Source organism: Acomys minous, assembly GCF_964271855.1.
Source record: "Acomys minous genome assembly, chromosome: 1".
Lineage (NCBI taxonomy): Eukaryota > Metazoa > Chordata > Mammalia > Rodentia > Muridae > Acomys > Acomys minous.
The window spans coordinates 18,587,295-18,613,768 of NC_140483.1; the positions used below are offsets into that span (position 1 = coordinate 18,587,295).

General features: G+C 45.4%; 1 protein-coding gene across 1 annotated transcript; it reads right to left on the reverse strand.

Moving 5' to 3' along the window:
- Nucleotides 1-2,790: 2,790 nt before the first annotated feature.
- On the reverse strand, nt 2,791-26,474 carry EXO1 (exonuclease 1). Its single transcript, XM_084777287.1, has 15 exons — nt 26,339-26,474; nt 25,861-26,081; nt 23,674-23,847; nt 21,115-21,234; nt 20,388-20,511; nt 18,782-18,919; nt 17,520-17,732; nt 16,550-16,737; nt 15,777-15,870; nt 13,935-14,160; nt 12,538-12,781; nt 10,820-11,393; nt 6,776-6,877; nt 5,600-5,793; nt 2,791-3,095 (listed from the first exon to the last, which is right to left on the reverse strand). The coding sequence occupies exons 3-15, from the start codon at nt 23,832-23,834 to the stop codon at nt 2,960-2,962; spliced, it is 2,514 nt and encodes an 837-aa protein (XP_084633413.1). The 5' UTR covers nt 23,835-23,847; nt 25,861-26,081; nt 26,339-26,474; the 3' UTR covers nt 2,791-2,959.

Consider the following 26,474-nt stretch of genomic DNA (forward strand, 5'->3'; position numbering starts at 1 on the left):
TTACCTGTGGAGCCATCTCACAAGCCCAGTGTATGATCTTTGACAAAACTTGAGCACCTCTCACGCAGGTGTGCCCAACCTTTAGATACTGCAACAGGTCATTGTTATCTACACACTGCCCCCCAAAAAAAGTTACCGAAAAAGCGACAGAAAGAAAATGTCATAGGACTTGAAGTTTAGAGTTGTGTGTTGGGCCACATTTGTAGCTATCAGAGGCTGCCAGAGGACCATAGGTTGAACGCATCTGATAGGCTCTACAGGACAGAGGCTGCGCTCACTCCTTTTGATTGTAACAAGGTCCCAGATGTTAGTAGCGCCCCCCAGCCCCGCCCCCACCCATTTGTACGACTGACTTTATGACAGAAGTACCTTTCAGGCTGTAAAATTCAGCACATTGACAGCAGCAACTGCCAAAACTGTAACATAGGTCCACTCCATCCAAGTCTGTAGTCTGGGGAAGTCTCTAAATGGACTAACCTCGCTTTTTGGCTTCTATAGTTTCAATTCTGGCCAACTGTTCTTGTTAACTGAATGTCAACCCAGAATATGATTTTTTTTGTTGTTGTTTTAGAAGTTCACCCTGTGAAAGGCTCAGTGATACACTGGGATCCTGAACATCCAGTGTAAGTTGCCTTCTGATTAATAGACTTTTTTTTTCTTTTTTTAAGATTTAATTATTTTTTTTATACAGTATTCACCTGCATGTGTGCCTACAGGCCAGAAGAGTGCACCAGATCTCATTGTAGATGGTTGTGAGCCACCACGTGGTTGCTGGGAATTGAACTCAGGACCTTTGGAAGAAGAGACCTCTTACCCATCTCTCCCGCACCCCTCCCCACTTTTTTTTTTTTTTTTGAGATAGAATTTTCTGGGTAGCTCTGGCTGACTGGCCTCAAACTCAGAGATCTGCCTGTCTCTGCCTTAGTGTGTGGTCCACCAACAGCCGGCTAAAAATGACTTTCTATTATTGGCTTAAACCCTTGTCCAAGTAATCTTCTCTGGTGGATACCCAACATCGATCCTTTCCAAGTGCAGCATAGAATCTGTTACCGATAAGCTATGACTTAATCCCAGCATTCAGGGAGGCAGAGGCAGGTGGATCTCTGTGTAGCCCTGGCTGTCCTGAACTTGCCTTGTAGACCAGGCTGGCCTCAAACTCAGAGATCCACCTGCCTCTGCCTCTGCCTCTCAGAGTGCTGGGATCATAGGCATGCACCACTGTGCCAGGCTTACAATTACTTATTGTTATTGGGATTTGGAGACAGGGTTTCTCTGTTTAGCTCTGGCTGTTCTGGAACTTGGTCTGTTGACCCACCTGCCTCTGCCTCTTGAGTGCTAGGATTAAGGGCATGCACCACCATGCTTGCCTTGGAGATAATTGATTTTTTTAAAGACATTTATTTTTATGTGCATTGATGTGTTTTGCCTGCATTTCTGTCTGTCTGAGGAGCCAAATCCTCTGGAACTGGAATTACAGACAGTTGTGAGCTGCCATGTGGGTGCTGGGAACTGAACCAGGGTCCTTAACCTGAGCCATCTCTCCAGACAATATACTGTCCTTCATTAGACTTAGGAGCTACGCGCATGACTTTTGGCTGTTCTCTTTCCATCTTTATAAGCACTGATAGCTTCCTGAGCAGACAGGATAAACTGAACACCAGCAAAACACAAGGCAGAGCTGCAAGCATGACCTGGAACGAAGACAGATGGAGGATGAGGGCTGGGGATTCTGACTGGGACACAGTCCAGCTAGTAACTCCCGGCCTTACCCCCTTCTGCCTTCTGCCCACTCTCACACAATAGGAGTTCAAAATTAAGAATGGAGATGGGAAGAGATACTGGCTATGCAATGCTTCCTCCCATGACGTCATCTTCAGGCTACACTCCTGTGTCTGAACTTCCTTCCTTCCTTCCTTTTTTTTTTTTTTCAAGACAGGGTTTCTCTGTGTAGCCTTGGCTGTCCTGGACTCACTTTGTAGACCAAGCTGGCCTAGAACTCACAGAGATCCACCTGCCTCTGCCTCCTGAGTGCTAGGATTAAAGGTATGCACCAACATGCCTGGCCCCAGCTCCCCGTTTTTTAAAGGTTTTCAAAACTTCCCCGTTTCAAGCCTTTCCTTCTACCGTTGGCAGACAGGAGCTCGGCTGTTTCTCCACTGACAAGAGGCCGTCTCTAACTACCTCTTGGCTCCTGCCAATAGAGAGCCCACCCTTCCTTTACTCAACACCCCTCAGCCTTCCCTAACGGCTCCTCCATTAGGTATTTTCCATATTCACCCAATTGTGTTTGCCCCTCCCCTACTCCCTTTTAAAGATGACAAGTCTCTCATATATCCTCTGTGTCATAAATGCCTTCATTGCTCCTTTCCTTCTGGCTGTATCAGACTGGCCCTGGGGTAGCTGGTTCCTTCCAAACCTCTGCCTGGATCTTTGCTGAACGTATTGATCACAGGCCGTGCAGCTTCAGCATCTTGTGCTAGAGACCTTTTGGGCCACACTTCAGAGATACACTGAGAAAAGCAGGTGGTGGATTTAAGACCTAAGTGTGTTAACAAGTACAACCTCACAGAGCTCCGACTGCCCTTCCCACGCCAGCAACATTATTTCCAGTTTATTAAAGGGAAGAAAGGAAAGGCAGCTGGGATAACTGAAAGCTGGCGAGTTAGCTGTTCTTGGGTGTAAGTGACTATGGAGGTCTGCGGCTTTCTACTTATGACATACAAGACGTTACAGAGTCTCTTAGATTGCTACCACAGTCAGATTTGCCCAATTAGCATTCAAACTCCCCAAAAATGTCAAAGATAGATTTATTCTTCTATTTAGCTTTCTATGAAAATATAAAAAGCCGAGTAAAAGAAAGTCACAGAGTTAATATACAAAATGTATTCCATCTTAAAAAACAGCACTGATAATAGTGAATCTCGAGTTGATAAGAGTCTCCTGAGGCAGCGGCCTGCACCTAGTGGAATATTGCTCTCTGGGCACGCACACACTCAGGCTTGTTAAAGATCTCGTCTTCCGTCTCTGGAGTGAGTTGGATGTTGTCCTTGACTGGAGACAAGGGCTTCTTACTAGAAGCAAGCTTTTCAGAATCTCTGCAAAAATAGAATAAAACAAAATTGACTTCAGGTACTGACTGAGTATAAGGGAAGCAATAACCCAAGTAGAAAAATAGGAGCACTCAAGCCCAGTACAGTGTATTTGTATAGAGCATATCAAGGTTTTATTCTGAGTGCTTCCAACTATTGAACTTTTCTTCTTTGTGTCTTTATATCTATGTCTTTCTATTTATATATAGAGAGAGATGGGGAGAATTTATGTGTGTGTGTGTGTATATATATATATATATATATATATATATATATATATATATATATGGAATATCTGTAGACAGGGTCTCATTGAACTGGCTATGTAGACCAGGTGAGCCTCGAACTCAGATTCTCCTGCTGTTGCCTCCAAAGTGCTGGATTAAAGGTGTGCATTTTAATAGTGTCCTTCAAGTTGGGCTAAGGATGAACACAAACAGAGCACGGCTAGCAGCTGAGCTGCATTTTTCTTAACCAAACTCCTTAACCAAACTCCTTCTGCTGGACTCTTGCTCTACACCCATTAAAAATTCTATTATGACAATAGCACAGTAACATTTTGTCTCCTCTCAACAAAAACTAAACACCACTAAATTATTTTTTCCAATCGATCTGTAAAAGTGGTATTGTAACTTTGATCTCTTCTAACGCCAGCTCTGTAAGTTCTATGCACCCTGGAGATTTGAGTCCCTTTCAGGAACTTTGTAAGGTCAGGTTATTTTCGTAATATTGGGACTTCATTTACCTTTCCTACTGTGCTGATATTTGTACCAATAAATGCAAAAGCAGAATTCAGTGAAAGCTGCCAACTCAGGGTAAGTGCAGACACCCAGGCTGCACTCAGGCAGTAGTTTCCATCTGTCCTGACCACCTCCACCCCGGGCAGCTACAACAAGGTAACAGCCACGGAAGCGTATACCCCAACCTCATCTGAGACAGAGGCGGAAGGAGTTCTGTGAGCTGAAGCTAGTCCAGGGCAGCCAGAGCTACACAGTGAGAGCCTGTTCCCAGAGCAGACAAATAAGGAAAGCCATTTAAGCGGGGTGTGGCGTTGCATGCTGTGCACCCCACCTCTGGACAGCAAAGTCAGCCTCCCAACCACATGCTAAACCAACTGGTACAGTTTTGACATGCAGGTGTTGCCTGTGCCGTGAGGTATGTGGAGGTCAGCTTCTTCTGGGAGCTGGTTCTCTCCTCCTACCATACGGCCCTGGATCAAACTCAGATCAGCAGGCTTGGAGGGGAGCATCTTTGATGAGCTATCCCAATGGCTCTCCTAAATTTCTTCATTTGTTTTTGTTTTTTTTTTTTTGAGACAGGGTTTCTCTGTGTATCCTTGGCTGTCCTGGAACTCACTATGTAGACCAGGCTGGCCCAACTCAGAGATCTGCCTGCCTCTGCCTCCTAAGTGCTGGGATTAAAGGCACGTGTTACCACCAGCCAGTTTCTCTTTTTAACTAATTAATTGGCTAATTAATTAATTAATTACACATATGAGTGTTGTTTGCACGTACACCTACACACCAGAAGAGGGCATCAGATCCCACTATAGATGGTTGTTGAGCAGCCATGTGGTTGCTGGGAAGTGAAGTCAGGACCTCTGGAAGAGTAGCCAATATTCTTAACCCTGAGCCAATTCACCAGCTCAAGCTGGTCTCTTTTATTTTGAAGAAAAAGGTTTATTTTATTTTAATTACGTGTACATGTCTATGCACACTGAGTGCAACGGTGCAGAGGCTACAAAGGATGTAGTGAGTTGGCTAACGTGAATACTGGGGAGCTGGGAACTGAACTTGGGCCTTTTGAAAGAGCAGCAAGTGCTCTTTTCTTTCTTGCTTTTGTTTTTGTTTTTGTTTTTTTGTTTTTCAAAACAGGTTTAGACTAGGCAGGCCTCAAACTCAGAGATCCCCCTGCCTCTGCCTCCCCTGGTGCTGGGAGTACAGGTGTGCCGTCATCAGATCTTCAGTGTATGTAGTAAGCACTGCCTGTAACAAATGGACCTGTCCTATAGGCACCCTTTAACTGCAGCACTTCCGTGGGTTAGGGCTCAGTGTCAGCCAGAGAAATATCAGTTTATAGTAAAGTGTCTTGTCCTTCTCAATAAACCAAATGTCCTACAGTAGAGCTGGTGAGAGGGGGAGGACTTGACACCTGCTGCTCAATTCATGTTGTGGGAGTCTCTCCCACAGGAAGCTTACTTAGCAGTTGCCAAGCTCTGCCTTCTAGAACCAGCCACGTTCCCGAAACTTCTGTCTGTCTCAGTTAACCACCTAGGAACACAAGTTAGTACAATGCAGACCCCCTCCCTCTCAGCTCCTGCCAAACCCCTTCTCATCCTAGTCCTGAGCAACGAGAAGAAAAGGAACTTCCGGTCTGGAAAAGCAGCTCCGAGCTGGCCTGGGAGCTGAAGGTGAGAAAGAGGGGCTCAGTCTATGAAAGTGGGGGGGTGGGGGTGGGGCTACAAAAGTCAGCGCTCTGTCCTGCTTCAGAAAAGGAAACTGGGAACTCACTTCTTAAAGCCGAAGTTTTTCCAGAGCTCGCTGATCTTTATCTGCAGCCCCGGCTTGTTCTCAGCATCACGGTGTTTTCTTTTCAGGATGCTTCCCAGCTTCTTGCTCAGGCCGCTGACCCTGGCCGGCACCAGGGGCTTGATCTTGGTGTTAGAGAGAGAGTCCATAGAACTAGATCTGCACAGACCAGGAATCTGAAGATAAATTAGAGTTTCGTTACTGGTATTTTGCTTGCTAGACATGGGAACGTGGGTCTTCCCAATCGCCAGTTTTAGCCCTGTGCTTCATCTAAAAGAAGTGCCTTTAATTCCTAGAAACAATCAGTTATTATTTTGTTTTCCCTGATCCCACTTAACAATACATTTTAGAGACTCTTGCACTTCAACCTGAAATTGAATTATACTTAAGAGTAAGTTTGTCTGTTCTACCATTGTGGGAAGGTAGCACAATCGGTTTACATCTCTTGATATTTTTGTTTCCACTCGAGGGCTGAAGTTTGTTTGTGACAGGGTCTCTCTACATAGTCCTCGCTGCCCTAGAATTCAGTAAGCTCCTCCTGCCTCTGCCTCCCGTGTTCTGGGACTAAAGGCCTGTGCCAGCACACCCAGCCGTTAAGGGCTGACTTCTGTCCTGTACACAGTAACACTGTTTCTCAGGACAGAGAGGGAGGTGAGTAGACACATCTTTACAACCAGATTGATCTGGCAGAGCCTACATACAAGGCAGAGGCAGGTGGACCGATGTGAGTTCGAGGCCAGCCTGGTCTAAAAAGTGAGCCCAGGACAACCAAGGCTACACAGAGAAACCCTGTCTCGAAGAACCAAAAAAAAAAAAAAAAAAAGGTCAGACATTAACACACAGAAGAACCCCACAGCTCTGCCTGGGTCCACAGCATGTAGGGTTGTGGCAATGACAGCAAGGCAGTCTCACCCAAGGGAAAAAAAGAACATAAGCCAGGCAGTGGCGGCCGATGCATTTAATGCCAGCACTCAGAGGCAGAGGCAGAGGCAGTGAGTCCAGAACAGCAAGAGAGAAACCCTGTCTCAAAAACCAAAACAAACAAAATATTCAGAACACAGGCATTTTAATTTTCAATTTTTTGTGTGTATTTCCCATTTGTTTCACAATAACTACACACTGCTTCTGAAATTAAAAAAAAAAATCTAAACGTTTTACCTTGTTCCTTACAAGTATGTCTTTCTTTGAAGAGAGAGGTAACTGCTGCTTGGAGTTCTGATCTTCTTGGTTATCAAGTGACTTATCGTTACAATCCGATTCCTAGATCCCCCAGATGAAAGCAAAAGTTTACTTGAGTTTTTATGACAACTCAAACAATACTCAACATGTGAAATGAGAAACTCAGGTAAATAACATAATTTCACAAAAAGACATAGGAACATGAGAAAGAACAAAAGACAATGAACTAAAATGGGAATATTTATCAATTTCATGGAAGAAAGTACGAAAACACAGCTGTAGAAATATTCTATAAAATATACATTATGATCTTGAAAGCTTTTTTTTTTTAAGATTTATTCATTATGTATACAGTGTTCTTCTTGCATGTGAACCAGATCTCAGTATAGATGGTTGTGAGCCACCATGTGGTTGCTGGGAATTGAACTCAGGACCTCTCTCAGGACCTCTGGGAGAGCAGTCAGTGTTCTTAACCACTGAGCCATCTCTCCAGCCCTTGAAAGCTTTTTATCTGTCACTTGAGGAGCCCATAAAATGCTGACGCTTAGCCCTAAACGGGATCTCTTCCTCATCCCCCAAAGCCTGCCAAGGGTCGGGGAACACCACAGAGGAGGTGGCAGAGCGTGCTGTGAAATGCTGTTTGGACATGGTGTGGCTACTGCACACATGAACTCATAGCTGTGCAAAACCAAGGCAGCTACAATTCCCAGAGAGCTGTTTGAAATGATCTGCAGACCCGACCCCTCCCTCTACTGAGGAGCTGTTGGCAGGTGACAGTTTCAGAGGGAGGAAGGCATTCTGTGAGGTTGTGACTACTAGCAGGTTTCCACGCACCAATGCATGGCTCTCAACTATGCACACGTGGATGGCCCACAACTGTACATCTGATCATATTCCATTGTGTGTACAAAATTCTCAAAGACTAAATTAAAACAAACACGCTGGTGCAGAAGCCACTGGACTCTCCGGCTGTGAGGGGATCCAGTCTCCCTGGCAACAGCTCCAAGACACTGAGTACAGAAAGCTGAACCAGCAGTCCCACTGTCTCTTAGCTGTGTTGTAAAAAGGACTAACACTAGAAAGAAAAAAAAAAAGCCTCCTCCCTCAAGATGGGCCCCAGCCTGAGGTGCTGTGTCAAATGCTCACTTCACTTTAGCAGTGACTGTGAGGGCGCCCTCCGCCTCCGCTCCTGGCACAAGCCTCTCCATACACAGTGAAACTTCCCTCAGGGTTTACTCCCATACATCAAGTAGGAAGGAAGGTCAGGACGTGGAGCCTGAACTTGGCATTTCTCTACTGTATTTCTCTTGGGAGTCTATACTGTATCTTCACTAACACGAGACAAGACTGCCTGTGCCTTCAGATTCACCTTTCTCTGCTGTAGCAAACAGTAGCGCTGTAAGTGGTGAGTCAGCTGAAAATTTTTTTCCTTTTTTCTTTTTCTTTTGGAGACAAGGTTTCTTGCTGTAGCTCTAAACGGTCAGGTATTCACTATATAGACCGAGCTGGCTTCAAACTTACAGCAACCTTCTCACCCTGCTTCCTAATTTCTGAGACGACGGCTATACAGCGTCACACCCATCTTAAGTGATTTATTTTCCAGACAGGATCTTGGTGTGTAGCCAAGGCTGGGGCCAAATTCACAACCCTCAAAATTTGAGGTTATAGAGCTGAGCCATGCCAATTGGCTAAACAGTTTCTTACAATAGGACCATGAGTGAGAGTCTGAGATAACTTTGACTCTCCTTCGTGAATGGCTGCCTTTTAACAACGAAATTCCCCCAAAGGCTCTGACACTGCTGAGACACTTTAGAAGTATACAATGAAAACTGATATTCAAAACAAAGGCTTAACACTTGTGTGGACTGGGAACATTTGTAAGTCAAAGAAACACCATGCATAAGATTATGAATTCCATTTTTTGAGCATTAACCATCTCTCCATGTGTGGTGGCAAGAGGCTATTCAGTGAATAAGTCAGTTGGTTTTATTTTTGTGAGGAAACAAAGTCTTTCTTTCTTTCTTTCTTTCTTTCTTTTTTTCTTTCGTGCTGGGATTAAAGGCGTGCACCACCACTGCCTGGCATTGGTCCCTATCATAACACACGCTCAGGGTAGAAGATTTTTATCCCAGAAGACAGAGAGGCTCTCAGCAGGAGCAGCCCATAGCTTGTGAGCTGATGAGGACCTGCTACTCAGCTGAAAGCTCACAAAGTAAGTGAAACAGAAAGGCATGTGCTGAAGGAAGGAAAATAAGCTCCCCCTCCACACAGGACTCAGCAGGCCTGCAATGCCCTCCAAACAGCCATGCTTCTATGGACAATGGTCTGGCCACTGCCCTGGTCACTCAACTGGCGCGAAGGGGCAACACTGCATGTAATGAGGGTTCACATTAAATGAAACAAAGACTCCCAGGTACAGAACAGTGTTCGACATAGAGTGACTGAAGACAGAGGAAGAGAAACGGAGTTGGTGAGATGCAGGGCAGGGCAGCCCAAGTCCAATCCCTGTGGTAGAGGGACAGCTCCGACTTCATGGGTTAACCTCTGATCCCATCTCATATACCAGGGCACATGCCAGACACATACACATATGCATGCTTGTAAGATAAATAAACCTAGTTAAAAAACAAAAACAACAACAACAACCAAAACAAAACAAAACAAGATAAAGGGAAATAAAGGGCAGAAGTCTGGATGGCAGCCAATGGCAGTCCTGGCAAGTTCCTAAAACAATGACAAATGGGATAGACTTGGAATCCAAACATGTAAACCGATTTCAGTTATCTCCAAGTAGAAATACTTCATTCCCACATTTTAATGGCTGTTTTTTCTTTCTTTTGTTTTGTTTTGTTTTGTTTTTTCAAGACAGAGTTTCTCTATGTAGCCCTGGCTGTCCTGGAACTCACTCTGTAGAACAGGCTGGCTTCGAACTCAGAGATCTGCCTGCCTCTGCCTCCTTAGGGATTACAGGTATGGGCCACTGTGCCCGGCTGGCTATTTTCTTGATTGAATACAATAAGATTTTGAGTATTTCCAGGCTAGCTTCATGACTAGGCTGGTGATGTATTTTCTCAGCTTTATGGATTAACTACTATTAAATATTAATGCCATTAAATATTCAGCATTGTCAGGCATCAAAATTTTGCCAAATATTACTGTGACTTGAATTGTTCTTACAACTTGGTGAAGATAAGACAGTTGACAGACTTAAGAGAAAGCCTAAAGCCATTAAATCATTTTAGAATGTCACTTACTTATTTACAAGCAATATTCAGTTAAGGTTTTGATGTCAGTCAAATCAAAGACAGAAATAAAAAGATATCAAAGCCAGAATGTTCTACATATGTAAAAGGATTAAATGCTTTTAGAATTGCAAACAAAAAATGCTATTTTGTCTTACAAAGAAAGTTTTCTAGAAAGAAAAAAGAATAAGGGAAATTGCTTCTGAAGTACTAAGATGCAACACTCAGGAAAACATTAACATAGCCGTTTCTTTGTATCTGTGAAATGCAACCAGAATTAAATTTTATATTAATAGCACATTTATAGAAGCTTAGAAGAAGCTTGCAACAAGTCAAAAAGTCCCAGTCAGTGGAGCACATAGGCATCCAGGAAGTGCTAGTCTAGATGTCGAGGCGTAGAAAGCATGAATAGAGAGAGGCCCTTCGAGTGAGTAAAATGCGATCTTTCTACACAGGAGGATTATTTTAATGACTTTTTAAATTTTTATGTCTACTGGTGTTTTGCCTGTATGTATGTCTGTAATTTTAGACAGTTATGAACTGCCATGTGGGTGCTGGGAATTGGACCCAGGACCTCTAGAAGAACAGCCAGTGCTCTTAAATGCTGAGCCATATCTCCAACCCTGAACACAGGCGGATTCTGAATAAAAATTGGGGGGGGGGGGGGAACCAAACAAAACAGTTCATTTCTATAATGCTGGCAAAATTCCCTCCCTGTCTGATCAACGCTCCAGTTTTCCCTGCGTTTGAGTCTGAAAACAGACTTCAGAGACAGACTCACCTCTGAATCCGAATCCTCTCTGGAAGGCTGGGAAAGGGCAGAGGAATTTAAACTGCGTGGTGAGTCTACTCTTTCCTGAGACCCTGAGGGCCAGCCTGCTTCATGTGAAGGCTGAGTCTTGTCACCTGGCACCTCAGTCTTTGGATGACACGTGTCAGTCACGGCACAGCTCTCGGGAAGAGAGGTTGGGGGCTCACTCTTCCTTCGGAACTGCTGTAATGCCGAGCTGGCGGAGGGATTTGGAGTTCTTGAAAAATCACTGAGAGTTCCGGACCAACTGAAACAACTTCTTAGTGTCCTCGGGGTGGGTGGGCACGCGGTCCCCATGAACTCGCTGGTCTCACAAGACTGAGTCTTGTCATCAGGAGACACAGAGGCATTGCCTGGAAGCTGAGAACTTAGACTCTGTGTCCCACTTGAGCCAGCTGGGGCTGGCTTCTGGCCTTCCGTGTCTGGGCAGTCTGATGCCCCAGGGCTGGTGGTGGCTTTGTCTGTGACAACAGCTTCATTTGGAGACTGACTGCTTGCTTTTTTTGGTACAAAGTCATCCAAATCTGGAGAACTGCAAAAAAATCTAACAAGAAACAGAAAGAATGGATTAGTTCAAGCATTTCGGGGTCTACTCGCAAATGTAGATTCATGTATCGACTCTCACGCAAGAGCACAAAGACCTGAAGTTTTAACTGAGGTTTAAATTCTACTTTTTTGCTTTGTTTTGCTTTTTTGAGAGAGTCTCTCTACACAGTACTGGCTTTCCTGGAACTCAGTATGGCCTCGAATTCAGAGCTCTTCTTGCCTGTGTCTCCCAAGTGCTAGGATTAAAAACCTGTGCCACTATGCCCCATGAGGGTTACATTATAATAGCATATACATTTTTAGAAAGTTATTTACATAGTGACACACAGACCAGGATTCTTTAATGCCTGTATTTGAAAGACAGTGACAGTGGTCCCAGTGAGTTTCAGACAAGCCTCATCTACATAATTCTAGGCCAGCCAGAAACCAAAAGAACCAACCAAATCCCATCTCAGTTCACAGCCGTTCTTTCCCAATTAGTCTATGGTATTATTCTGTATATTTCTAGATCTTAAAATTATTTATAGGAAAAGTGTTAACATTAATAAGGTAATTAAGATAAGACAGATCAGCACCTCATGATACCATAAAAGGAGAAACAAAGGAAGCGAGAACCCTAAAAGAACAGAACTCCAGCCACAGAGTGGAGCTGCAGGAGCTGCAGTCCTTTGTACTTGGATTCTGCATGGGCAGATCACAGCAATGCGCTCTGGTCTGAACTAAGGTGAGGTGACCCGAGGACTAGAATCACCTAGGAAGGAAGGGAGGCTCCAGCGTGCTCGTGAGAATCTTTCGGATTGGGCTGAGGTAGATGAAGACTCGCCCTATGTGAGGGTCACACTATTTCATGGCTAGAGTTCTGAACTGAACACAAGAGAGACGGGGAGCTGGGCGACAGCGTTCACTGTCTCCTCCTCCTGACTGTCGGTGCAATGTCACCAGCCGCCTCCTGTTCCAGACACTTTTTCACAGACATGACGTACTCTTGAAATGTGACCTAAAACAAACCTTTCTTTCCGTAAGACACTCTGTGAGGCATTTTTGTCACAGCAATAGTAAAAGTAACTGATAAGAAAATCAGCGCGCAACAGGCTTCCGCAAATGATGCACCCAGCTTACATGGCGCTCTGAAACCACTGTACCTGCTTCTGGTCCCTGGAACTACAACTGCGCCACGCTCTTCATTCTTCCTCTGTAAAAATGTTGCGAATTTATTCCTTGTCCTGGATGGGGTGTGCACGTCTGTCTTGTGAGCAGTCCCACCATCCGGGTTGGGTGCAGGCATTTCAGAAGAGTTAGACGATGTGCCATCCCCGCAGCTAGTTTGCTTGGCCTTCTTTGTGAGGGAAGAATACTGACTCAACAGGTCATCTTCGGACAGCGTTTCTAAACAAAACCAGAAGCAGGAGTAAACAACCGGTGTCTTCCTCACTGGCTCTTTGCCCTGGTTTTCAGCCCGGATCCCACTTCCCGCTCATCCTAAAGGCGAAGCATGCTTTCTTCCTGTACATGCTGGGCAACGGTTCTACATGGAGCCCTATATTTAATCCTATTTTATTTTTTGAAAGCTATGCCTCCTTGTAAAAGGAAGGATTAAGAATAACTGAAAATCCATTAGCTTCGCTGTGTTTTACCATTTTCCAAATTGGTTATCATTTAATGATGTCAAATATCTGTATGGTTTTATATGAGATTACCCTATCAAAAGATTTCAAAAGGGCGTAACAGATTCTGAATGACCTGGAGGCAGCTATCCTGTATTAAAGGCGTGGGATTTCATGTTAATAATGACTCCGTTGGCCGGGCGTGGTGATGCACGCCTTTAATCCCAGCGCTCAGGAAGCAGAGGCAGGCGGATCACTGTGAGTTCAAGGCCAGCCTGGTCTACAAAGGGAGTCCAGGACAGCCAAAACTATATGAGAAACCCAGTCTCGAAAAAAAAACAAAACAAAACAAACAAACAAACAAACAAACAAACAAACAAAAAGATGAAATCCCAGAGCCTTTCTTTTCCAAGACAGGGTTCCTCTGTGCAGCTCTAGCTGTCCTGGAACTCTAGACCTGCCTCCCGAGTGCTGGGATTAAAGGTAAGTGCCACCACTGCTGAGCTGCACAGCCTCTTTTTAAAAGAAGGTGACACGTGAATCCTAAAAATTACACAGAACCAAGAAGAACCCCAGACAGCCAAAGATAGCTTTTAAAAAGCAGAACCAACTCCAGGGATTAACACTGGATGGACTTGAGTGCCGAGGAGTGTGTGCTGCCAAGGTCGGGGTGGACAGGAGGAGCAGAGTGAGTGCCCACCCAGGATGCACTGCACGGTAAGGGATTTCCAACAGCTGAAAGGCGGCTACATGAGAAAAGGGAAACCCGAGGAGCCTGGAGTCTTACTGTCCACCCTCTATCTTGTCTCCAAACACAAGAGCCACAAGTGCAAAACTAACAGGAGAAATCAAGGAAACTGCAGCGACCTGCCTTGGAAAAGATTTCTTAAATCTGACTAAAAATTACTAGCATTTAGAGAAAATGAAATACATACCATTCCTTGGTCTCTTCATGACGGCACACTTCCTGGGAAGATTTAACCCTTTACTGCTAGCCACTTGTTTAAGGCCCATAGGACTTGGATTTTCCTTCAGTTGAGGAGCATGGGAAACAGCATTCACCTCAGGTCTAGGACAGTAATTCCTGTGCCAAATGCTACTGGCAACAGGTGACTTCTGATGTGCCTTGTCATTCCAACTGTGACTTCGTGAGTGGGCCGGCTAGAGAAGAGAAAGAAGAAGGTTACCTGAGCAGGAGAAATGGCCGTTTCTCTGTACCTGCTTATAGTCATGTTCAATTACTGCTCAGCAGAAAGCCCTCTGAGCCTGGCCTGTTACCCCAGCGACACGGGAGGCTGAGGCAGGAGGACTGAGACGTCAAAGGCTGCCTGGCCTACACAGTGAGTTCAGGCCCAATCTGAGTGACTTCGTGAACACTAATTTTTTTTTTTTTAAACTTTGAATCTAAAAGGGCTCAGTTGTAGAGTGCTTGCCTAGCACGTGTGAGGCCTGGCAGGAGAGTGCAGAAGAGGGAGAGGGAGGGAGGGAGGGCAGGAGGGAGGGCAGGAGGGAGGGCAGGAGGGAGGGCAGGAGGGAGGGCAGGAGGGAGGGCAGGAGGGAGGGCAGGAGGGGTTCTGATGATGTCTGGGCTCTAAATCAAACTGCCTGCTTTCCTCCACCGATCTCATCCTTCTCCATTAAACACGTCCATTTTCCTAGGCCTGTCTCCTAACAGCTACCCAAGGCTCATTTCTAGGAAAGAAACCACGAGTTCCCAAGCCTGAATAAAAATTTGTTGAGTTCAAACCTAATTTGCTGTGTAACTGATTTCCCTATGAAAAAGAGCTGGGATAGTTTTGGCCTTCTGAACCATGGCTATCTTAGCAGCTCAGAACCTATAGAGCCGGTGCAACCATTTGTGGGCTTGTGACAAACCTTTAGCAGCACTCCTGGAGAAATCACAGAATTGCTAATCCAAATGTGTAAACACAGCACAGCCAGCATTTCCCAGACTCCTGTTTCAGTAATGACTCCCCCAACAGCAAACTAACGCAGGCTTTGTGCACAAATGGCATCACACTGTAACCACGCATGGGGCTCTCAAAGAACAAAAGAAATTACAGCAACAAAAAAGAAACATGAATGAAGAGTCGGTAGAAACTATCAGGACACAGCATCTTCAAGAGTGTGTACAATAAAGACAGTAGTGCAAAGTTCAGACACACATGGTGGGCGTGCCCAGTAAGTAGCTGCTAATTTATGAATGAGCCTAAAACAGCTTGTACTCAAGGGTCATGTTTGGGGTTTTCAGTAATGCCAGGTACCACAGAGTCTGAATCATACATTGGTCTTAAAAATACCATGTAGCCACTCTGTAGTATTAAAAACCTAACTATGACACCTACTCTAACAGCTAATTTCTTAGAGTCAAGTTAATCATATATTTTTAGAGTGGTTGGCTAGATGTGGTGGCGCAATCTTTAACCCCAGCGTTCAGGAGGCAGAGGCTGGCAGATCTCTGAATTCTGGTCTACAGAGTGAGTTTCAGGACAGCCAGGACGTCATAGTGTGACTCTGTCTTAAAACAAAACAAACAAAAAGACAAGAGCTCACTATATAGCCCAGGCTAACATTGAACTTGTGGCAACTTTCTTGTCTCATGGCCCCAAGTCTTGGGATTACAGACCCTACCACACCAGGTCAGGTTGTTTTCCATGCACACCCTGCATAGCACAAAGTACAGAAATATTTCACAGCTGCGGAGCAAAGAAAGACATGCCTCAAAGTCCTTGAGACAAACTAGAATGTGCTTTTATGTAACAGCTGTTCAATGTTACCGTGGTGTCTGGACTGTAGTCATCAATCTGCTCGAAAGTATTTATATCTCTATTTCCAAGTGCTATTTGAAGAGCCAGAGAATCATCGACGTACCTAGTTGGTAAGGTTAAGGGAAAATGTCCTTATCAGCAAGCAACCAAATCCTGCTACACTAAGATATGAAAACGCTCGCTGTTGACACGAGTCTTCAAGGCCTATGACGCACATACCTGCTCACTGTTCACATCAGCATCCCTGAGACAGCAGGCAAGGCTGCTGGCCTGTGTCCCCGCAGGAGCTGCCTGCCTTCTTGAAGGGAAGCCCAAGTCATTCCTCCCTTCCAGAGAGCTATGAGGAGAGTTCTGGCCACTACCTAAGGAATTCAGAATTCTGCAGCTGCCTGGGTACTGGTGACCAGTGGTCACGGAAGGGGCACCCTGCCCTGGTGTACTGGAAACCCTCCTGAGGAATCAGGCTTGCCTCAGTGGCTCTCAGCTGACACTTCTGATGTGCTTGCTCAGGGTGTCTGACCCGCAGCCAGTTCTGTCAATAGCACTGTCAATATACAGATGAGCCTCAGCTTTAAGCTTAGATACCTAACTTTCACTAGCATGATTTTTTTTTAAAGACAAGTAAAATATGACAATTTGTACCATGAAAAATAAAACCAATTTCCAAGGTTTTCTGTCTAATGACTCACTAAAAAATAGTATACTACTAAAAATAGTATACTACTACCAATAACGTTAAGAGAAAAGTAAAAAAATTCAACCACATGGCTTAGAAAGGATACCGCCCAGCGTAAGTCAGTGTTTCGGGATTGACATCATTTCCGTAGGCATTCAAAGGGACCAGCTTCCTTTGGATGGGGTCAAACACGAGCTGGTAGAGGAAAGTATTGTTGGCTCGAATAAATCCTGTGATGTAATCCTCTGGCACCGTTATGTTCATCTTGAGATAATGTCCAATTTTCTTGATAACCTAACAGTGGATATAAAAATAGTTCATGTAAAGCTAAAGACAGGGAGCAGAAAGAGTTTATTGATCCCCACACCGGACACTGGACAGTGAAAGGCAAAAATCAACTAAGTTTATCTACACTAAAAAAACTTTTTTAACAGAAAACATGGCTACACAACATCACTCAAAATTCTGTGGTCTCCTAAGCACCGCTGGACGAGCACTGTTCATCCAAAATGCCAAATATCCAGCCCGTGTCTAGTGTACACTTCTAGAAATAGTTTTTTAAAGTCCTTTCAACCCAGAAACAAACAAACAATAAATCTGAGAACTAAAGAGTTCAAGGCTATCCTCTGCTACATAGCAAGTTCAAGGACAGCCTGGTATTCACAAAACCTTGTCTCAAAAAAATAAATAAATAAATTAATAATAATAATTTTAAGCAGGGGATTGAGATGGTACAGGAAGGGGTAAGAGTGCTGGCTTTATGATTTCTGTTAACATATTAAGAGCTTTTGGTAGTTTAATGAGTATTCAAATTTTTGTTTAAATTTCTGATTCACTATATTCATAGCTATAATCCACGTAAACAAAAATTCCTATCTCACAAACCTTCTCAGAGCATGAAGATCATTAGACTAGAAAGCCTGAGAGCCACTCCCAGGCACCAGGACGCAGGAGCAGTCTCATGTGTTGTCACCCTGCCACTTTTATTAAGGCTCACGGGCTATAGACATAGTACTTAAAGCCCATTTTGAACTTGTTATTTTACTGCTGCTTCATAAAGCGAAGGTCTCTCCTACCTTCACGATATCCGGGTTGTTGGCCAGTCTCAGGACTTTGCAGGCCTTCGCCAAGCCAATCCCACGCAGGGAGGCGAGGTAGTCACAGCCTGACAGGATGCACATGTACCGGAACTTCTCCTCCGTGAACACGTCCCCAAGTTGCTTGCACATTCCCAGCCGTGCCTGATCCACCTCCAGTCCGTTTCCAAACTGATCCATTTTTAAAATCACCTTCACAGAAGAGAGGCGGTCAATACCTGGAAAGGCCGCTTTATCACCATCACCTAAGTCATCACAAAAATTCCACGGCATCATTCTTGCCCTGTACTGTAACACCGAATGCAAGGATTTCTTCTAACCTTCCTTATGCTCCAAAGTGGCCAACCTTTTTATCATTGGTATTGGGGCAGTATGTGCTTATTGCAGGAAATAGGAATATGTGGAAAATTTCAAAAACCTGAACTTGGCCACACCCCATCTCTTGGTCACCCAGTGTTCATCTTCTGATAAGCATCCTGCAAGCAATGTGTAAGGATGCATATACACATCAGACCTGTTATCAAAATAACCCTACCTGTGGCTGTATATCTTAATTCCCTGCTTAACAGATCATTATAAAGTTTACCATTAAATTCGTTTATACATTATTTTTAAATTCTGATTAATATCCCACTCACGGATAAGTCAGTTTATCAAAACTAATTTTAAAAATGTAAGGCAAGTTTAATTTATATTAAAAAGGAAAACTAGTGGGGCCTGGCAGCACAGGAAGGAAGGAGAGCTCAGGTTCAAGGCCTGCCAGGCTACTGCTTGAGTCCAAGTCCAGGCTGGGCAGCTTAGCAAGGCCCAGCCACAGAGCGCAGAGCAGAGAGGCTGTAGCTCAGTGGTGAGGAGTGCTTGCTGGCAGTCACAGGTTTGAGTCAGGACCCCATACACAGTCGCCCAAAGGAAAAGCTAAACACGAGAGGAACCTCAGGCTGGATGTAGTTTACTGGCAGACACTTATTTGCCTAGTATGCATAGAACCCCAGGTTTGATCACCAGCACCCAAAAAAGCACACTAAACCAGAACCCGAATGACAAAAAAGAGTCCTTTACCCTGAAGGCGTGCAGAACCTAAATCATCAACTAGCAAAACCAAAAAGGAACACTATAAAGACGACGTAGATCACAGACGTTAAATGACACAGACAGGTACTCCAGGTAAGGAAGTCTTGAGCCCCTTGCCACCCACGACTCTCCCCCACAGAGCATCATACACGGTAACTGCAGTTCAATACCTTCTTACAGCCGAAGGCGAGGAGGTCAGAGTCCTCCGTGATGACGGCTTGCACGACACCAGCTTTGTTAAGGTAGGCCAATTGAGCATCGGCTTCATATGGAGCCACGAGGCAGTCCACTCCCAGGGCCCGAGCAGCCTGTGGGAGACCACAGTGAACAGCAGCCCGGCACCAGAACAGCACTGAATGGCGTTACCAGCCTCCACCTGCACGCTAACAGTGCCTTCCTAAAACCACGTCCTTCCAAGTAGAATCTTTCACTTTTAGTTGTAATATATTTGACCCTGATCTCAGAAGTACTGTCTTGTTTTAATCAACTTACAGGCTTGGGTGACAGCTAGCTTGCCACACAATTCTCAGGACCTTAGTCCCAATCCTAGAACTCATGAAAACAGAGTGCAATAGAGCCTGTGCATAACTCAGGCACTACTACAATAAAATAGAAGGGAGAAAGGAGCTAGCAGGCCAGCTATCACGGATAAACACTGACAAGTTACAGAGACCCTGCCTCAGACAAGAGGAGAAAGGGAGGACTGACAGGCAACACTGTCCTCTGACCTCCCCACACAATCTGTGCATGCCTGCACACACACACACACACACACACACACACACACACACACACACACACCACTCACACCTAAAACATCATTTGTAAATGTGAAAAGAAGTCCCGCTATACATCTGGTGGTATGGTGCGTCTGTTGGCTACAACATCCATGATTCCGAATTATAAAACTTCTACCATAAGAACAGGGGTATTCTGAAAGTATACAAGTTTGGACCTGCCCAAGCACTCCTCCCTGTCAGGAGGCACGCCTGTCTAACTCGGTACTGACAGAGTCAGGACCGCCATGGCTGCCTTTCTCCTTTCTCTCTTGCCCACCAAGTGTCCCTGTGGCACCAGTCAAGGTTTCTCCTCTGCTATACACAGGAGCACGTGTCTTCTGTACCCCTCACTCTCCTATACCCACCCCCACCTTCTTGATTCCCAATCCAAGCCATCGTCAACAGTCAAAAGAAACGTCCATGTGATAAAGGACGATGGGAGAAGCCCGGGGTACATATTTTAGCTCACAGCCAGGCAGCAGGACACCATGACACCAGGACTGACCCTGCCTGGAGCCTATGACACCAGGACTGACCCTGCCTGGAGCCTAACTTTAAGAAACAGTTCCACTACAAACCTAGAATGAAAACGGGGTCTGGGACTAAGATCCAGATTGCAGGGGAAGGTGGCCACTAGGAAGCTTCTAAGCCGGGCAGATTACAGGGGTTCTGCAGAGCGCTCAGTGGAACGGGAGTTAATGGCTGAACAGATCCGACCACAGTGGTGTAAGAAGCAAGCCTGTGGGAATAGTCCTTTCCACTTCCACACACAGCAGCCCAATGCAGTGCGTGCACATAGGGAAGGGAAGAAGTGTCACTCGTGGCCCTGGCTCCTCTCCTGAAGTGACACCCTCCTCTCTTTCTGCCATCTGCCCTTTACTCCAAATCAATTCCCACCCCCTGCTTTCCTTGCCGTCTCATTAACAAACAGCTTAAGGCAAGCTCGAGTGAGCTCAGCCATTTGTTCTTGCGGCTTTGTTGGTTCTAACTAACTCACTTTTATGACTTTGTGGGCCATGGCGTGTGTAATGTTGACAGAGCGAGTGAAGCACTCCCGGGCTTCTGACACTTTCCCCTCTCGAAGAAGCTGCTTCCCTTTCAGAAGGTTGCTTTGTCTTCTCCTGAAAGGGAAAAACACGACTAAGAAACACTTATAGCCAGACTCAAGAAACAATAATAAAGCTGCAATTATAGTCATTTTTCTAAAATGAAAGAGTTGGATTCATTTGCAACTGCACTTCAGATCTGCTGGCATATCAGCCCAGACTAGAGCATATGAGCCTACTTACTTATTTATTTATTTACATGTTGGCCAGATAAGAATTAATGAGGTCATTGATTGATTGGAGACTGGGTCTCATATAGCTCAGGCTAACATCACACTCACTAAGTAGAAGATGCGTTAGAGCCGCCGGCCCTTCTGCCTCTACCTCCCAAGTATTGGGATTTCAGGCAGCATCACCACTCCAGCTGAGTGAGTGATTACTAATGGGTGCAAAATGGTGCAATACAGCTGACAAGACTTTTCCACAGCAACGTTTCATGTCAGAAGATAATTACTTTTAAAAGTGATTAACAGTGCAACACAAACAGAGCGTTTAAGGAAGTCTGTTCATGTACTATGCTACACACAAAATTAAGATTTTAGAAATTTGTTATCACAGGACCTACAGCATCTGGCCTTAGCACAATTCAGCCAGATGTTCAGTACGGAGTCAACTTACTCTCTTCGAGACCGCTCCACTTCCTTTTTAGAAGGCAAAGTGCATCCATCAAATATAAGAATAGGTTTGACCCCGTAGGCCAGCAGCATATTAACAAACTTCATACAAAATCCTACATACCTGTGGGATGGAAAAAGAGAACACATTTACGCACTTTGAAACTCTTACATTAGTATTTTGCTTTATTTAGGACCAGGTGAAACAACCACGAAGAGAATTTTGAGTTTTGATACTAAAGTTCCCAAAGGAAGTGGCGAGTTACACGAGTTCAAATCCTACTGTGGATACTTAGGGAACACGTGGTGGTCAGGAAGTCATTTGACTCTTAGGCCTTTCACCACTGTAGATGAAAAGGCTTTGATGCCCTACGATTCTCACATTTTATTGTTGTTCCAAATATCTTTCATTTTCTATGAAACAAAAAATTGGTTTGAAACATGTCAAATCTATTGAAAAGTTTTAAGAATACAACACTTGACTTCTCCCACAATGCCTTATCATTCCCAAGAGATCTGACAGAATAATCTACAGTGAGCCCCACATGGAATCCCCCCGGCAGTGCCAATCATGTCTCTCAAGACCAGTGACATCCTGGTTAGTGCTGGACAACATGGTGCTCGGGGTGTCCAATTGTCACAACTTTCCACACAGCCACATGTGAGCTCCACCATCTTGCAGCCAGATTACGGGGAAAGGGAAGCTGGATGCCAAGCTCCCGAGGGAAGACAGCAGCAAACTGTGCCGTTACTGTTCCCACATCCAGGATCTAACAGCACTTACGCTGACCTTTCAAATCAAATGTAGCCTCTCTGTGACCAGGGCACTGCACAAGTGGCCGCAACTCAATTAAACACCAAACAGCGGAGGAGAGCAAACAAGGAGCTGTCAATTCTTAGAGCAAGTTTGTCTTTCTACCTTGAAAGCATCCCATCGGGTACCACCCACTCATTTTACTTCCGCATGAGTAGATGTCTATCTTTCTAAAGTCCATAAATGTTTATCATTTGTTTATCCCCAAATCCCAAGGTGATGACCATTTCTGGCCAATACTGCTGTCTCCATAAGGAAGATTAGGTAAAGCAATTAATTATACCAAGGCTAGTTTCTAAGTTGTCAGGAGAAAATTTAAATCCATAGCAGCTACTATGCATTAAAAAAAAAAAAAGCCAGCTTTGGTTTGAATGAGGAGGGGCCTCAGGGCTCATATATTTGAATGCTTGGTTCCCAGTTGGTAGAATTATTTGGGAAGGATTAAGAGGTGTGGCCTTGTTGGAAGAGGTATGTCACTGGGAGCAGGCTCTGGGGATTTAAAAGCCCACAGCACCCCATTCTGTTAGTTCTCCCTGGCCTCGTGCTTGTGTTTCTAGACTGAAGCTCTTAGCTACCGCTCCAGCACCACGCTTGCCCGCCTGCCTGCGGCCATGTTCCTTGCTATGACGATCATAGATTCTAACCCTCTAAAGTAAGTTCCCTTGGTCACAGTGTGTAATTACAGCAATAGAAAAGACATCTGCTATAGTGACACAGCCCCATAAGCCAAGCACTTGGGAAGCAGAGGTGACAGCAATCCTGTGCTATGAAGTAAGGTGGAGGCCCACCGGGGCCACACAAAACTCTTGTCTCAAAATGTAAAAACACAAAAATCAAACATGTAAAGTAGTAACCAAAAAAATGTGTGGGCTTTTCTTTTGGGAAAGCAGAAGTGATATGGCTTTATTTTCATATATTAAAAAGGCACATACATAGGTATGTGCAAAAAAAGGGGCAATTAAAAAGAGCGTAGTTTTATATGTAAATACATGTGAATCTTCTAAAATGAGGTCACAGTTCAGACTGGATGGTAACAGGACCCCCAGTGTTGGCCAGACTATACTGTTCCTTTCCTTCATTTTGCTAACAGAGATTTGCAGTACTGTGGGGAGACATAACGGATTCTGAAAACATTGCAAAAGTTTATCAAAGGGGAAAAACAAAAGTTTCTCTTGAAGTAAGAATAAGGAGACAATATTTGACTTTCGCCTGTCTGATCCTGCCACTCTGACTTCCGAGAACAAACGTCACGTCTGTACAGCAGAAAGAAGTCTGGTAACACTCTAAATCCAAGCCCCTAATAAATGCTAGTATTTATTGACACAGTGACTGGAAAAACAAAGATAAAAAAAGCACTGAGCGTCGTCTGGTGGTAGTAATGCAGACCTTTAATCCCAGCACTCAAAAGGCAGAGCTAAGCAGATCTCTGAGTCTGACGTCAATCTGGTCTGCAGAGTGAGTTCCAGGAAAGCCAAGGCTACACAGAAAAACCTTGTTCTGGGGGGGGGGGGGGGAGGGGGAGGAAACAACTGAGATGCTGGGGATCGCACAGGTCCCAAGCATCGTATGCGATCCCCAGCATCGTATGAAACTGGGTGCTGGTGGTGCATCCCAGCTCTTGGTAGCTGGAGGAAGAAGGAACAGAGATTGAAGGTCAGCCTTGGCTATAAATTCCAGGCCAATCTGAAATACTCAAAACAAAAAGCACCAAATCATCCCACTTCTTAAAGGAATACACTCCAAACCTACCTATCTGTAGGTTCCCCTTTGGCTAGCTTTTCTGCACAAGCGATAGCTCCTTTGTGAAGCCAGCAATAGGTATCCACAGCCACCGCCTGCCCTTTGTACTTCTTCACGTTGATGGGTTCAGAAGCTTCCTTGATGAACTGAAGTAATCCTTGGATCCCCATAGTGCCAAGTTAACTACAGGATACAAAGGGACAAACAGCAATATTAAAGCAAAACTTGTTTACCAAAATGATTTAGAAAAATAAACCCAGCCTGGAGTCTGGCACAGAAACTCGTATTTAGCTAATAACCGCCTTCTCCCCAACAAGGTCCATGGCTTAGAGCTTCATCCATTACCAACGCTAACCTGAGCAGCACTGGGTGTTTCTTGGTTAGTCTTTCCAATACTTAGAATCCTAACATGGTCTCCCATCTCTTAACACAGTCCTAGGCACACAGAAGGCATTAAACTTTGAGTCTCTCCTTTCACTACCATAGTGTTAGAAGCCTACAAAACTGGGCATGCTATGGCATCATATTCACCCCTGCACTAAAGGGCCACGCCCAAAGCTGCAGTGTAGAAACTCAAGTTTGGAGAAAGTCGGATATTTCAATGAAAAGCGATCAGAGTTATGGAAACAGATCCGTATGTTATATGACGGCATCCAACATCATCAAACGCATTACTTAAAAAAAAAAAATGCTATGGTAACCCAGCCATGGTGGAGTCTAGCGTCCGTTTCATCAAATCCCCTGAAGGCTGTAACAAAGCAATGTGAAAACATGCTTGCTTTACAAAAACATGGCCCCAATAGAAACACTTGAAAGTCCCACCTGGTACAAGAAATGGTGACTTCATGGTCCATGTCCCCTGCTATTAGGGATCTCAGCCAGGGCAACCTCAATAGACGTAGGGTGACAAAAACCCACCCACAAAACCTTCGACTCAAAATTTGTCTTGCTTACAAGAAGTGTAGGGATAAAGATGGAGCAGAGATTGAGGAAACGGCAAACCAATGACTGGTCCAACCTGAGACCCGCCCCATGGGGGAGAGCCAACCTTTGACACGGTTAGTGATATTCTGTTATACTTGCAGACAGGAGCCTAGCATAACTGTCTTCTGAAAGGCTTCATCCAGCAGCTGATGAAAACAGATACAGAGACCCCCAGCCAGACAACAGGCTGAGCTTGGGGAGATTTGTGGAAGAGTGGGAGGAAGGATAGAGGAGCTGGAGAGATCAAGGACGCAAGAAGACCTACAGAGTCAACTAACTTGGGATTACGGGGGCTCAGAGACTGAACCACTAACCACAGCACATGCATGGGCCAGACACAGACCCCCTACACATATGTAGCTGATGTGCAGTGTGGTCATCATGGCGGTCCCCTGACAATGTAAGTAGGGGCTTCCTTCTGACTCTGTTGCCTGCCTTTGGATCCCTTTCCCCTAACTGGGATGCCTTGTCAGGCCCCAGTGGGAGAGTGTGTGCTTAGTCCTGCTGTGACCTGAGGCGCTAAGGTGAGCACCCCTTAGAGGTTCTTAATAGGGGTGTTGGGGATCCTAACTTAGGTTCTCATGCTTGCAAAGAGCAAATGCTCTGACAAGTGTATGATGCATGTGTATCGGAAGTTGAACAGGGGCATGTCGAGGGCAGTTCACCTTGCTTGAGACAGTCTTTTAGTAGTTGCGATGCATATGCTAGGGCCTTTAGTTGAACTTCCTGGGATTGTCCATTCTTAGCCTCCCTTCTCTCTCTCAGCAGTGGGGCTTACAGGAGCAGGATCTGGGCTACCAGGCTCAAGATCATATTCTTAAAAATCAAGCCATGCATTGGTCACCAAGGCCTTTAATCCCACCACTTTGGAGGCAGATCTCTGTGAGCTCGAGGCCAGCTTGGTTTACAGAGCTAGTTCCAGGACAGCTAAGGCTATACAAAGAAACCATCTCCAAAGCCAATTCACCACTGCCTTCCCCCACAAAGACTACAGGATTAGGCCACGCCCAGTAGCTAAGATTTCCCTAGAAAGGGCATGACTTCTGAATTTTAAACATCGGAAAATTTGGACGCAGGTGGGCCTTCAGCCACGATCTGTGTAAAACAACCAGCCCACTACTTTTAAAGACAATGCCTCTAAAATGTGTTTTCGCGCATGCTGATGCGGGGGCGAAGGGCGGGGGGCGGGGGGGTAGCGAAGAACATAATTACGTTTAGTGAAACTTCGGTAAGTTTCTTCTAGGCCAAGTAAATCTCGAATAAGTATTTCCTCTTTAGCACAGGAGTGGCTGAGCGCCATATGGCACATCAACCCCAGGAGATCGCCGGTGGCACCCAAGGTAACAGCAGCAGCAGCTTTACAGTAGTACTGTCTCCCGGGAATGAAGAGGCATGGCCCGCAAGCCCATTCCAGGCGCTGTGGTTCCTCAAACCTGCATATGACAGGAAACATACAAAGGAAATTCGTCTCTAGATGCAGTGGAAGCAAGGACACTTGCCATCCAGCCTCTGCGGAAAACGAGAGCCCAGGCGCGGGCGCGTCTAATGCGCACACCACGCTCGCGTTCTCTTCCCGGAGATCCGAGTCTCGCGCCGAGGGGCAGAGGACACGTGGATCCGGGGCGCGGGGAGCCCACTTTCCTTCACACAGCCCGCCCCTCTTGATACTGCCCGCGTAGGGCTCACTCACCTGGGGCGCAGAACACTAGCAAGTCGCTGCAGCTGCAGGGGTAGCCATGGACCTTTCAATTTGCGCGGGATCGCAAAGCCCCGCCCAGCGGACATGACGTCCAAGCGTGTTCTAAGCCTTAGGCTCCACCTCTTGC